This window comes from Ovis aries, chromosome 4 (genome assembly GCF_016772045.2).
Source record: "Ovis aries strain OAR_USU_Benz2616 breed Rambouillet chromosome 4, ARS-UI_Ramb_v3.0, whole genome shotgun sequence".
Taxonomy (NCBI): domain Eukaryota; kingdom Metazoa; phylum Chordata; class Mammalia; order Artiodactyla; family Bovidae; genus Ovis; species Ovis aries.
Genome location: NC_056057.1, coordinates 50449334 through 50463785, shown reverse-complemented (window position 1 = coordinate 50463785; position 14452 = coordinate 50449334). Strand labels below are relative to the sequence as shown.

At 37.1% G+C, this 14452-nt stretch overlaps 1 protein-coding gene across 2 annotated transcripts in view; it reads right to left on the bottom strand.

The window, feature by feature from the left end:
- Positions 1 to 14452, bottom strand: part of DLD (dihydrolipoamide dehydrogenase) — a 28063-nt gene that overhangs the window by 11730 nt on the left and 1881 nt on the right. For both annotated transcript variants that reach the window (XM_060414680.1, XM_004007853.6), the window contains exons 3-8: positions 7529 to 7608; positions 6719 to 6787; positions 6096 to 6165; positions 4576 to 4676; positions 3860 to 4003; positions 3337 to 3438 (exon numbers count right to left, since the gene is read on the bottom strand). In XM_060414680.1, coding sequence (XP_060270663.1) covers positions 3337 to 3438; positions 3860 to 4003; positions 4576 to 4676; positions 6096 to 6165; positions 6719 to 6787; positions 7529 to 7608 — 566 coding nt within the window. The remainder of the gene's footprint in view (positions 1 to 3336; positions 3439 to 3859; positions 4004 to 4575; positions 4677 to 6095; positions 6166 to 6718; positions 6788 to 7528; positions 7609 to 14452) is intronic.

The window sequence follows — 14452 nt, the reverse complement described above, 5'->3', positions numbered from 1 at the left end:
CATGCTGCTAAGTCGCTTCAGTCGTGTCCGACTCTTTGTAACCCCACAGACGGCAGCCCACCAGGCTCCCCCGTCCCTGGGATTCTCCAGGCAAGAACACTGGAGTGGGTTGCCATTTCCTTCTCCAATGCATGAAAGTGAAAAGTGAAAGTGAAGTCGCTCAGTTGTGTCCGACTCTTCGCGACCCCATGGACTGCAGCCTACCAGGCTCCTCCGTCCATGGGATTTTCCAGGCAAGAGTGGTGGAGTGGGGTGCCACTGCCTTCTCCAATATTATGCATATCACAAGACTAAAAGACATTCTCTCCAAAACCTAGACTATTTTGCTTAGTTTGGAACATTATTTAAAAATGACAGACTGGATTGGATCAAAAGGAAGACAATGAAATAATGGATCTGTTATCTAAAACACCTAAGTAAGAGTCATTAAGAAAAGCAATGAGATTTAAATATGACTAAAACTCAGTCTCTGCCTTTCAGGAGCTTATGATCCTATAAAAAAGAAAGATATAAACAAATAAATGCAATATATACTATTATCAGTAGATGATGAAAACATGTAGAGACATTATACTAGACTCAAAGAAGGACAAGAGTTTTCTTAAACAGAAAGTGAAAGTGAAATCGCTCAGTCGTGTCTGACTCTGTGACCCCATGGACGGGGTAGCCTATCAGGCTCCCCCGTCCATGGGATTTTCCAGGCAAGAATACTGGAGTGGGCTGCCATTTCCTTCTTCAGGGAATCTTCCCAACCCAGGGATCGAACCCGGGTCCTGCATTGCACACAGATGCTTTACCATCTGAGCCACCAGGGAAGCCCCCAGAAGTCTTCACTAAAAAGGTAACTTCCAAGCTGACATTTGAAAGATATTTATTATACCAACAAAAGTTTATTAAGCAATAATAACAAAAGCTAATATATGAGTATTTATTATATATCAGCCACTATGCTAGATGCTAAAGACACACAGTAACTGAAACAGCCGGCACCTCTAGCCTCATGGAACTTACAATTTAATGAAAGACAAGTGAACAAGTAGTATCAGGAAAGTAAGATAAATGCTAGAACAAGGACAGGGTGCAACGGAACACTCAGCCAGAGTACCTAAGGACATCCACGGTAGGCAGGGAAGGGCTCATAAAGCACAGAAACTCACAGAGGGATGAAACGTTCCAAACAGGTGGAAGGTCTGACTAGAGATAGGGCAGGGCGGGGCAAATGCAATTTGTATTTGCATTTAAATACAAAATGCAGCTTGTTCAGGAACTGCTATTTCAATAAATCCTGAACATAGTTTGAGAGGGAGAGGGCTTAGAAATGAAGCTGGAGACTTGAGCCAGCACCAAACAATATTTAAGAGTTTGTACTTATCCTAACAGAGGATATATTCATGAGTTACCTAACAGGTAGTATCACATTAGAACCCACGGAGAGGTCACTTCCAGTTCCCAAATGTCTTGTTTAGGCCTCTAGATAGATGTCAGTACCACTCACTGAGGTGGGAAATGTTAGAAAATAAACAGGTTTTGTTTTGTATTTTGGTAAGTGAAGGAGGGAAAGACAGGTTAAGTCACGCATTCACTAAGTGCCCGTGAGACCTACAAATAAAGATACTGTAAGCATTCACACACAAAAGCTCAGAGCTAAGGAGAAAGGATTAACTCCACATATTTATCAGTCTTCAGGTAACTGGTTAAGAGTGAACAGAATATTCTCTGAAAAGACAAAAAGAATCGGGGAGAGAACCTTGAGATACAATCTAGAGTAATAGTAACGATTAAAGTGAAGGCTCAGAACAGGAAGAAAGAAAAGTCAGCCAAATCCAGAGTGCTATTTGCAGAGAGGGTAAGGGAAAAGTTTCAAAGGCAAGAAAATCAACAATGCTGTTTGCTACCAAAAAAGCAGTGAAGAAAACAGTCTACTGGATTGAGCAATAAAGTCATACATGCCCCATCAAGAGCACTCTGACGGCACAAGAAGCCATGGGTGAAGAGGTAAGTGAGAGCTGATGAAACAGAGCGTGGGCATCTCTTCCAAGAAGTCTGGCTGTGGAGAGAAGGTGAGGGAAATCAGGAACTTCAGGAGGACACAGGATCGAGAAAAGGCTTATGTTTGTGTACTAAGTCTGTGTATTTAAGTCCAGAGGCATCTTAGCTTGTGTGAATGCTCATGGGTGCCCTCAGGTTTAAATGTAAATGAGAAGGAAACAAAAATAGGAGAGAGGCTAAAGGCTAAAAAAAATACAAAAATAAAAATCACAAAACAAAGTCGCCAAGAAAGCAGCAGACAGTGCACTGTCAAGCACAGGTGAAAGGCTGAGTCTCGGAAGAAAGCAGGCACACAGACACAGCAAACAGGCTAAGAGAACAGTGTAGCAATGGGCAAAGATACCCAAATCCAGGCCATCGGGTTGAGGGTGCATGTCTTTCTCCTGGTGTAGTCACTATCCTGGGTGTAACATAGAAAAAGGAAGTTGAATTCAACCAGGACCAGAGTTTTGCCAAGCAGATATGACAGAACAGTGAGGCAAGGGACTCAAGAACACTTGTAAGGAAGTCGTTAGTGACACATTATGGAATCTAAGCTACTTGGAAAGCAGTCAAGACGGGATAAGGGCACAGAGCAAAAACACAGAGGAACCTAGGGACTAGAAAACATGATAAACTCAGCTATTCTTCAGCTAGACAGGCTCTCTGAGGAAGGGGAAAGGAGTTTATGGTCAGAGAATAAAATGTCTGGATTTGTGATTTAGAAGGAGAGGTAAAATGGCCCTGGGGAAAGACTCCTAAAACAGGGAAGAGGTCACTGGACAAAAACAAAAGTTGCCAGATGGACAAGAATGGAGAACAAGATAAGCAAAAGGTATGAGACAGCACAGTATTCAGAGAACGTCAAGCAATTTGCCATTTCTCAAGCTTGAGTTAGAGGGATCAAAATGAGGATGGAGATCCAAGAAAGAACCACATCATGTAAGTCATGTCTTTATTTGAAATGCATTTCACTCAGAATGAGAGCTGTCTGCTGAAGGGCTGGAAGATTTAAATCTCTGAAGGGCTAGCAGATCTTTAAAAATCAGTCCAATTCTAGGGAATTGGGGAAGCTGGAAGATACAGGGAAGAGATTTCAAAACAAAACAAAACAGAATGTTCTAATGAGTAATGATTACTTAAATAGATTATCTTGAAAACTATTACTAGATAGTATTTAAACAAAACTCAACGCTAATCTGCCTGTGATGTTATACAAACAATCAGAGGAACACTAAGTCTTTTCCAACTCCACAAGTCCTTTCCAACTCCACGGAAGTAATGAGGGACAGAAAAAACATCACTCACCAATTCTACACCTATTACTCCTGCACCAATGACAACCAATTTTTCTGGAACTTTTTTTAAAGACAAAGCACCTGTAGATGACACTACTGTATCTTCATCAATCTGTAATTTAAAAAGAGAGACAATCAAAATTACTTGAAAAAACCTACTATTTATAAACTGTGATCTTACTCAGTATAATCACTAAAAATACTAAGTCATTATTTGCTTTGAGCTATTTACGACTTTTATCCATAGACTTAATTTTATCAAAACCCATTAAAAATGGCTCACTTAAAAGTTTATCATGTAGCATCTCAAAATAGAATGGTCAGTGTTAACCTCATACTGAATTCAAATATATCATAATATAAAATGTTCCATTTCTGGTCAAGATTACTGCAGAATAAAGATAGGCAAATCCCCAAAGCTGAATGACTGTCGACATACAGTACTTCAGTCAGGTATCTCTCATTTGAAGTTCATATAGAACATAAAATATATTTAAGCAGAAAAGTTGTGCAGTTGTAAAACATGTAAATACCGTAATTCCAGGAAAAGGAGTGACTTCTGAACCTGTGGCTATAAGAATATTCTTTGTATCGATAACTTGAGTGCTGCCATCGGCTTTCGTGGCGGTGACCTGATTTTTCCCAGTTATCTTTCCATATCCATTTACGTGAACAACCTTTATAAAATAATGTTTAAAAATTCACAGAGTTTAAAAATAATTTTTTGGGTAAACATATGATTTGTAAGAAAAAACTATTAAGTAATTTATCCAATACAAAACACTTCCTTCCTTGGTAACGCTACATATGGTACATATGTAGGAGATGGGGAAGGCTGTGGCATAGTGGAAACGGAGATTTCATAATGTTTTAGTTTGGTAGGTCCTATCTCCTGTCATTCTTCTGGGACTGTTTTCATTTTGTCCTTTTTCTCCAATTGTTGTTGTTTATAGATACCTCCAGGAGCATAGTCCTAGGAAAGGTCAAAACACACCTTGTGCTGGGGGGAGGTACATATGTACATATGGTACATAACGCTACATATGGTTACTTCTGATAACGCTACATATAAAATTTCATGCAGCAAAAATTATATTATATGCATTGAGGAAATCTATTTTAGGCTACCATATTGTTTGAAATTAAATAGCCTCCAGCAGCCAATTTCTAACAGCATCACTGTCAGCATAAAGCAATTTTTATCATGTATATAAAATAATGGAAAAATCTGAACATAAAATGTACTAACCTTATTCTGTTTGAATAAGTGGGCAATTCCACCTGTTAAAGCTTTTACTGCATTACTCTTCTGTTCCATCATCTTCTCTAAATTCAAACGAACTTCGGACACTGTAATTCGTTAAATAAATCTTTAGTCCACAGCCATATTCCTAAAGCAATGTGTGGTATTTTTCACTAATCAAGGTCTGAAAAATTGCACCCTAATGCAATACATACAAAACTGTATATAAAAGGCTGTATTAAAATTTTTTTAATCTAATAACTGATATAATAATCATAGCTGGCAAAAAGCCAACAGCATCCTATCACAATAACAGAACACATCACACAATGTAAAAAGTCCACCTTCAGGAAAAAATAAGTCCAAAATAAACCATTACACCCCACTATGACAATACATTCTTCAGACATCTTATGACAGTTATAAGTCTGGAAGAGATTTAAGTAAAAATGACAAAGTAAAACATCACTGGAAATTTTAAACCGAAGAAAATGCTAAATTTCATGAAACAAAAGCTACTAAAAAATCACATTTGAAAACTTCAAATATAATTTAATATAAAAGAGTTTAATCAACTAGATTTTACTCACTCATTTAACTCACAAGATAACTCTGAAGCAACAATATAAGAAAAGAAAGAAACTCAAATTCCAAAAGAACTTCAGAAGCTAGAAGAGTATGTCAGAAATCAGCTCAGGCAACCAATACATAGATTAGAGATGAGGAAACAAAGGCCCTAAGAAATGTGATCTACTTAAGGTTACAGTGCTAGAACATGAAGCTTTGCCTACAATGCACACCTCTAACCCCGTCTCTTCTTTCCTTAGTAGGTACGGAAAGTAAACTTTGATTCATCTAGTTTAAAATATTTGCTTTAATGTATATACATCACTCCTATACCTGTCTGCCTACACTACAGCCCAAGCTTTCAGAAACCTACTACTACAAAGAAATAAAAATCAGATTAGCCTCCCCCCAGCACAAGGTGTGTTTTGACCTTTCCTAGGACTATGCTCCTGGAGGTATCTGTAAACAACCACAATTGGAGAAAAAGGACAAAATGAAAACAGTCCCAAAAGAATGACAGGAGATAGGACCTACCGAACTAAAACATTATGAAATCTCCGTTTCCACTATGCCACATCCTTCCCCATCTCCTTGCATCTATTTTCACTACCAACAACTTAAGCAGACCTTCCTTCCTTCACCACGATTTGCCCACTGAGCTAAGGAATCCAGCGCCCCCTAGTGATCCCTTAGTGACCTCCAAGTGACCTCCAAGTTTTAACGAAACAAAAACTGAGTCTTCATACACACATACACTCTGTCTCACACACATGTTAGCAAAGGAACAGAAGATGTCATAGTAGAATTATGGATTTAAGCCTTCTTTCTTAAATAAATCTCACATTGTTAAGATCTGTCTTACTCTTCCCTCACTAACCATATATTACACTGTGATTAGACACAAGTCTTAGCCAGAAGAGCCAAGTGATGATATTGCTCAATATGAAAGGTATACATACTTTCAATTCCCCTAGATGCAAAATCTTTTCCATGGGCCAAATGGTAAAAGTGAGAGTTATTCAATAAAGCCTAAAGGAAAAAAAAGGAGACTAAATTATCATATTTCACAAACTATATATATGCAAAAACCACTTACAAATTGACACTCTCTACATGAAATAGCATATAGGACTATACCAATTCAGTTTTTGTTCTTAGATATTTAATGTAAGAAAAATAGTAACAAAACGTTCAACAAACAAGAACGAAAAAACTACTTTACTTTCTTTAAAAGCAAAGGATTAAGTATACAACTTCAGAATGGCAGGTTAAAAAAGAGGGCATTTTTCATACATAAAGGGCTTAAAAGAAGAATTTACTGCCTATTAATTGTTTCACTATAGAGGAAAGTCAAAAAAATGGAATCAGATTCTGTCATCAGAGCCTAGCTCACAGGCTAGGCATTCTGAGACAAGGAAGTTATTTCAGGAATGTATGGCAGACTGACAACAGTAACCTAAATTTTAACAAAGGAAAAAATGTGTTTTAATACCTGTATTAGTTTAACCTTCTAATCTCAATATATCCTTCCAGTTGGTGGCTAACGGAAAAAATGTCTGCACTGTACAAAACATATGCTCACCTTAGAAGGAATACAACCAACATTCAAGCATGTCCCACCGAGTGTTTCATTTTTCTCAACACAGACTGTCTATAAGCAAAGAAAATGTTATTTACTGCACATAACCTGCAATGTTTCAGTTCACCAAAATTCCAAATGTGTGCCTTAATTCTTCTACAAAACATGCTACTGAAAGTGTTTGTGAGAATGAAATATATAGACTCTTAAAATTTATTATCTGCATAATACTAACTCAAAAGTGAATCATTCTGAAAGATATTTGTTTAAAAACCGGATCATGTTTTTATTTAGCTCTATTACTCTATCTTCCAAAGTGTGTACATGTGCATGCTAAGTCACTTCGGTAATATCCACCTCTGTGGGACCCTACAGACTGTAGCCTGTCAGGTTCCTCTGTCCATGGGATTCTCCAGGCAAGAATACTGGAGCGGTTGCCATGCATTCCTCCAGGGGATCCTCCCAACCCAGGGATCGAACCTGCATCTCTTAAGTCTTCTGCACTGGCACACAGGTTCTTTACCACTAGCATCACTTGGGATTCCCAAAGTGTGACTAGAAGCCAAAACAAAACAAAAAATACGGGGTGGGGGGTGGTGTGCGGCAGGGAGGGGATAGTGACTTCACTTTCCATTTCACGAAAATACTACAACTGAATGAATCCTCTCTCTTCATTAGTCTCAGACCTAAATATAATTTATAGAATTAGGAAATTATTTATCATTACTAATTACCTGCAAAGTATTTTGTGAATGTGCTCAACCCTTCCCAAATGAAAAGGCAATCAACGCCTAATCTGAGCTTAAACCTTACCTTGAAGCCTAACTGGGCAGCTTTAATAGCAGCAACATATCCTCCAGGACCAGAGCCAATTACTGTCACATCAGCATCAACTACAATCAAAGCAAATTGATACAAAACAATAAATTGCTTATTACTGATCAAAAGCACTACAGTTAAAAGTGCAAATAACCAGCATTTTCTACATAGTACTATTCATTCCGAGGTACCCGACATTCTCTGACATAACTGAAAATGACACTGAGTTTAAAATTTTGTTTTCTATTTATTCATTATGGCATATCAAAATATAACTGAGTTCTGTACCCACTGTATCTACTGACTTTGCTAAATTCCACAGTTTTATTGAATGATAATGGACAGACATTTAGTGACATAGCTGTATGAAGGAAAGAGCCTGAGCTGTGCAATCTGTCATACCTGGCTTCAAATCTCAACTCTTATCATTTATTAGCTGCGTGACTAAGAGACTTCATTTTTCTGTAATATAGGAACAATAACACTACCATGAATGACTGATGTTTGGATTAAATAAAATAATTTCGTATAATACCTTAGTTCTTTCAATAAACTCAAAACCGATTATATCCTTTTCAGGTACTTAACTTCTGAAGTAACAGGGGAAAAATTCTGCTTCCCTATAATACTTGGCAAATACATTCTGAACTATTTGAATAGTGATAAATTTTGTATAGTTTAATAGGCTAAACAGAACACTCAATGAACTATTCTGGACATTTATCATATAAAGATAAGAAACTGAAAATTAACTTTGATCAGTAGTCTTAGGAGTATAATAATTACGAAACAAATGTAAAGATACGTTGCAATTATTCCCAGTCTTCTCAATACAACATCAAATCAAGCAACAATAACCATTAAGAGTTAGACACAGTCTCCCTTCTCCCCCATCCACTGTCCTTACAATCTCAGTGACTCTAAAACTTAGTAGTTTTAACACACTTTCACATGTTTTTCTCAGAACTTCCTAGGAGAAAGGTAAGGATGCAATATATATATATATCTATATATATATCTATCACAGGTAAAAAACACTAGGTTAAAAAAGAAAAAACCCACTAGTTTCAGACAGTTCAATTAAACTTGCTCAAGTTTAGCAGCCATGTGACAGAGACAAAATTAGGCTTTTTGTCTCTCCTTCCAGCAGTCTATTATTTAGTATTACTCAGTTCCTTAATTTCAACTACCTCCAAGAGCAATAATCAAGCTGTATAATTACTAGCTATCTAACCTTAGGTGAGTAATTTAATCTGCTTCACCTTCAGTTTTCTCATCTGCAAAATAAGGAGTACACAAAAAAATATCTACCTCACAAGGCTGTAATATAAAACAAATAAATATGCAAATAGCTTAACACAGTACCCAAATGTATATAGTATTTGCTATATAATAGCTATATTCTGATCTACAAAGACAACAATTTTAATTTCTTATCATCCCCTTCCCCACAAAACACATACCCCTAGGGGATGGGAGTAGAGTATCCTTTAAAAGACTTTTGCTGGCCTCAACAGAATCACAGAAGCTATGTTGGAGGACAAGTAATAGGTTATCCAACCCAGTTATCCACAAAATCTAAGAATCACCCTACTGAATAAATTAAAGTACTGATTATCCTTGGTAATAATCTGGGTTACTCATACATGAAAAAAATATACCTAGACTAACACACGATTAAAAGTATCGTATCAATTCTCCTGATCCATTTGTGCTTTTTGGCCATACTGCTTAGTTCACTCATTCATGTTCAGAATTAAGTATATAATAAAATATATTTTGATTTTCAAATAGAAATTTCTATAAAATACATTTCTATTTTCAAATCTTGAACCAAATGAGGACCTACCCAACATCCCTTAGTTTGGGTCTAATTTTTAATTTCACAGTAATCTAAAGACAAGCTAAAAAACTTATTTCTTGCCTAAATGTTTAACATTTTAAATTATACAGGTTTATTGAATAAACTTAAATACAAAAAAAAGTCAAAAACGTGTGTTTTATTTCCCAATTTACTATGTGATCTTAGGTCTTTTTCAAAGCTACAGAAAATGCCAAGAAACAGTTCAGTTTGCACTGAAGATACTAGATGTTCCATTCCATGAGAATCCCACTAACATGCTAGGAAGCACAAAGATGAAGGGAAAGAAGAAAAGTCTTCATTTAAAGATCTGTCAGCTGAAGTACAGGAGGGCATTCAGTTCAGTTGCTCAGTTGTGTCCCACTCTTTGTGACCCCATGGACTGCAGCACGTCATCATATGGGTGTGATTCAGGGCAAAGTTTTAAAAATAAGCCATTAGTTAGGGAAAGTATACCAATGTCTGCAATTTACTTTGAAATGCATCAGAGAAGTAAGATGAATGAATGGGTATGTATACGAATGAACAGATATGTGATAATGTAAGTACAGAAAAATGTGAAGAATCCATGGGTATTCACTGTAAAATGTTTCCAATTCTTCTAAATATTTGCAATTTATCAAAATAAAACACTGGAAAAACAAGCCAGCTAGCATTCACCTTTTTTTACCAAAGGCTGCTTGCAAGTGAAGGGCTACAACACATGATTCTGACTCACCATCTCCTCGTCAAAAAGTATTTCTCAATTTGGTCCCTATACATAGTTTTAAAAATTAGGATACGGCAAAGTAGTTAAACAAAATACGTTAATTTAGAGAGCATTTGACAGAAAATTTTAAAACCAGCACCAGCCTTTAAAAGTGAAAAAGAAAAACAGAAAAGGAAATGCAAATTGATAGCCTAAGAGAAAGATGACTAAGCCAAAACAGCAAAAGGCCACTGGACAGTAACCTGCATTCAGGTGACAGTGAAGCACCAAGAGTAAGCTATCAGGCTGATACCTAAAAAAAAAATACTGGGTACAATAAGAGGTGACCAACTTAGTCAATACATGAAATGAATGGAAAGAAAAATCAGGAAAAAGTGATCTAAAAGTTACAAAATACTGCTTATTACACCATTAGGAAGAAACTAAGGATACCATGTAATCAAGGCTACCACTAAAATAAAGGTGTCGGGCTACAAACCAATTACAATCATCAACAAATAACTGATACAACATGTGTATTAAAAAGTCAGTCTGCAATATTATTTACCACTTGGATAACTTACTACATGCCAGGCAGTGAGCTAAATGCTTCTGGTTGTCTTCTTTAAGACTAAGGACATCTGTTACATAACTATCACTGCCATTTAACAGGGAGAAAATAAGGCTGAGGGGAATTAAGTAACCTGCATAAGGTTACACAACTAGAAAGTGATCCAGCCAGCATTCACGCCAAGTTGTTTAGATTCTGAAGACTACGCTCCTGTACCATTATGCCTTCCAAACCACTCAGATGGTCCCATCATCTCCAGGGCAATCAGGAATTCAACCAAAATGACAAAAAATTCTTCATTATCAGAATGAAATAAAATTTCATGAATGCGTACCCTATGAGGAAATCATCACTATCTTCAGAAATCTCACAGTATAGTTAGGGAAAACAGGTACATATCAAAACGTAGAGAAATCAATTGTAGAAAACAATAATTGTTTCTTAAGGAACAAGAACAAATATTATAAGGCAGTAACCATTAATTGTCAAATTTACTGAATGAATATAAGAGCTACATGATAAGGTTTATCATGTTTTGATGTGTACTGGGGGGAGACAGACTTTTTTTTAATGTATTTAAACTTTGGCCACACCCCACAGCACGTGGGGCCTCACCTCCCGGACCAGGGACTGAACCCGTGTCACCTGCGTTGGACGATGGAGTCTTACCCCCTGGACCTCTGGGGAAGTCCCATGTTCTAAAGTTATCAACAGCCTTAATCTTCAGCCCATTTCCATAGTCACATTCTATACCTTCATCACCCAAAACTGCTCGGATTCGAAGAAACTCTTGAATTTTAATACTTTATTTTCTGATCATAATCCCACAACCTCCTAGTTCATGAGGAAAGAGAAACACAGTAAAAGAAGAATGGTGAAGTAAAACAAATCTGAGTTCAAATATAAGCTCCACCACCTCTTAAATTCTTGGGCAAATTATTTAATCTCCCTGGGCTTTGATGCAATATAGGCATAATAGTGACAGTAATGCCTACTTCCTGGGGTTGAAAGGCCAGAGGTAAGATATGTCAAGACCCTGGGAGGATGCCAGGTACCACTGGGCACTCAACAAATGTTTCTTCTCTTCTTAGATCAATCTCCCATCTTTGGTCTTGCAGCCTCCAGTCACATCCCCACCCTCCACAATACCCTACACAACTACCTCGGTATTACATCCTGACAAAACCCAACTCAGACTTACTCTCTTGCTTCTCATTGGTTTCCCTATTTCTTGCTAGATAAAGTTCAAGTTCCTAAGTACACATCCAAATCTCTTCAATAACTTTCTCCAGCCTCATCTCCCATCACATTCTGCTCATCCACCAGTATCATGTGGTTTAAGCTTCAGCAATAATGAATTACTGGTAGCTTGCACCCAGACTTGTGCTGGTCTACCCACATACATTCTGCTCCACCTACCTAGAAGACAAATGCTGAGAGCATACCTTTCACATTACAGACACTATTCTAAGCTATTGGGCTACCAATAAATGACAGAGCCCTGGTTCTTACAGTCTAATGAGACGGAAAGAAAAAGTATAAAAACTCCAAATGTGCAATCAGAATGAGCTTTAAAAACAAATCTGATTAAATCATGCCCCTGCTTAGAACACTTCAGTGACCTCCCAACTGCCCTTAAAACAGTGTCTTTTGTAACCTGGAAACATCTACTCAAGTATCAACATATTCAGCCACACTGGCCCTTTAAATCTCCTCAAATGCACTATACTCCTTCTCACATCAAAACATCCCCACATGCCATTTCCTCTACCTGGAACACCGCCTTCCACACATGCTCCCACAACGCTTTTCAGGTATCAATGTTAATTTCTTTAGGAAAATAACTGTGACCAGTCTCAATCCATATATAGCTATATGCTCCATCAATGGAGTCTTCATCACAACTATAATAATTTGTTGAATGTTTATCTTCCCCCTGCAAACTATAAAGCTGCATCTTGTCTGTCTGATCCACTAGTGTATCCCAGCAACTACTACAATAACCAGGACATAGTAGAGACTTCATATCTGTTGAAATAATGAGTAAATGAACAGATGAATGTAACAAATATGACTAAGTGCTATAAGTATCTGTCATGAAATGGGTCATATCAATAATAACACAACCTGATGAACTTGGCCCATATTCAGAAATCAGCCAGATGCTGTAACGGGGACTGTATCATAATAAGCTCAAACTTCTCAAGCTGGTCAACCAATACTCATCTAAGGAGACAGGTCAAACAGATCAGTGATTAACAGTGTGTAAGTTCTAGAGTCAGAATTTTCCCAGCTACACAGCTGGGAAATAACAGATTTCCTAGCTCAGCTCTCTAAACTCAGCTCCTTAATTTCATAAATGGAGGAATCAGCAGTACATAACTGGTGGGGCAGACACAAGGATTAAAGACTATGCTTGAGGCAGAGTAAGCACTCAATGCATCAGTTAGAATCAATGTTGTTTCTGGACACTTGCTGTGTACCAGGCACCATACTGGATGCTTGTGATGGAGCATAACTAAAACAGACATGATCGCAGGGTTTATTCAGTAAATAAGAACTGAGTATCAACTGGTCTATTTTCAGTGATAAGCAGTCACATTCAGTCCTTGCCCTAAAGTGTACACTCTTGAAGAAAGGTCAACCATTAAATAAATAACTCAGACAAATATAAATACATATATAAAATGCTTGTTACTACATTCAACCAAAGACTTTATACACAGTATCTACACAAGTACTAAAGGATTTACAATCTACTCAACATGAATGCCCAGTTATGCCTGTAACATTACAATCTAAGTTCCTGCTCAGGGATTGCCTAGCAGATATAAGATAAATGAACCTTTGTTGAATATGTAACACCAAAGGTGCAGAATGAGCCATAAAAAGTCTTTACTTGCATGCTTTGGAAACAAAAATCTGCTGAATTAAGAATTTCCATTTAACAAAAGAAACAAAGAGTGTATACCAACTATTTATCAGTGAAACCGAAAGGGAAACGGGATATGAAGGGTTGAACTTTCTCCTCCACCAAATTTGTACTTTTTAAAGGATTTTTTTGACCTGTTCAAAGCAAGGGTAAATTACCCACTGTTGGTCATTACTGACCAGAATCCTCCTCCTACCCTCTCTCCTAAGAATAAAACATACAAAATGATAGTAGTCTGACAACAGTTTGATACAGGAAAAAATTATTTCACAGAATGCAGGAAGACCAATGGTCACAGTCCCCCCCAGGTAATGGCTTCTATAATGAAGCTTTAAGACATCAACATGCAACTTTACTTATGATTATATAAGAAATTTCAAAAAATGTCAAAACTTGATTTCAAATAATCAATAGTCTTGGTACTGGGAAGCCAAAGTATCTTATTATAAATCCAAGAACTTCCTGTTTTAAATACTTGTTTTAAAAAAAAGTACATATCCTTTATAGAAACTTCAAAAATACATAAAAGTATAAAAGAAGAAAGTATTCATAATCCACAGCTTCCGTTCAGGGTACATTTTTCTAATCTTTAAAATGTGCTTTTGGTAAGCCCATTAAGATTTCCATTCAGCACAGAAAGAGATGTCTCATCATTCTAAACACTGTTAAGCAACTAACACACTCAGTCTTACCAGAGGACAGAATTAACTTTTTTTTTTTTTGGCGCAATATGTGGGCTCTTAGCTCCTAGCCCAGAGGCTGAACCCATGCACCCTGCAGGAGTAGTACATAACTTTAAAATGGAAACCCCCTCGCCACACTAACCTTCTTGCAATTCCTTAAACCACACAACTGAATTCCTACCT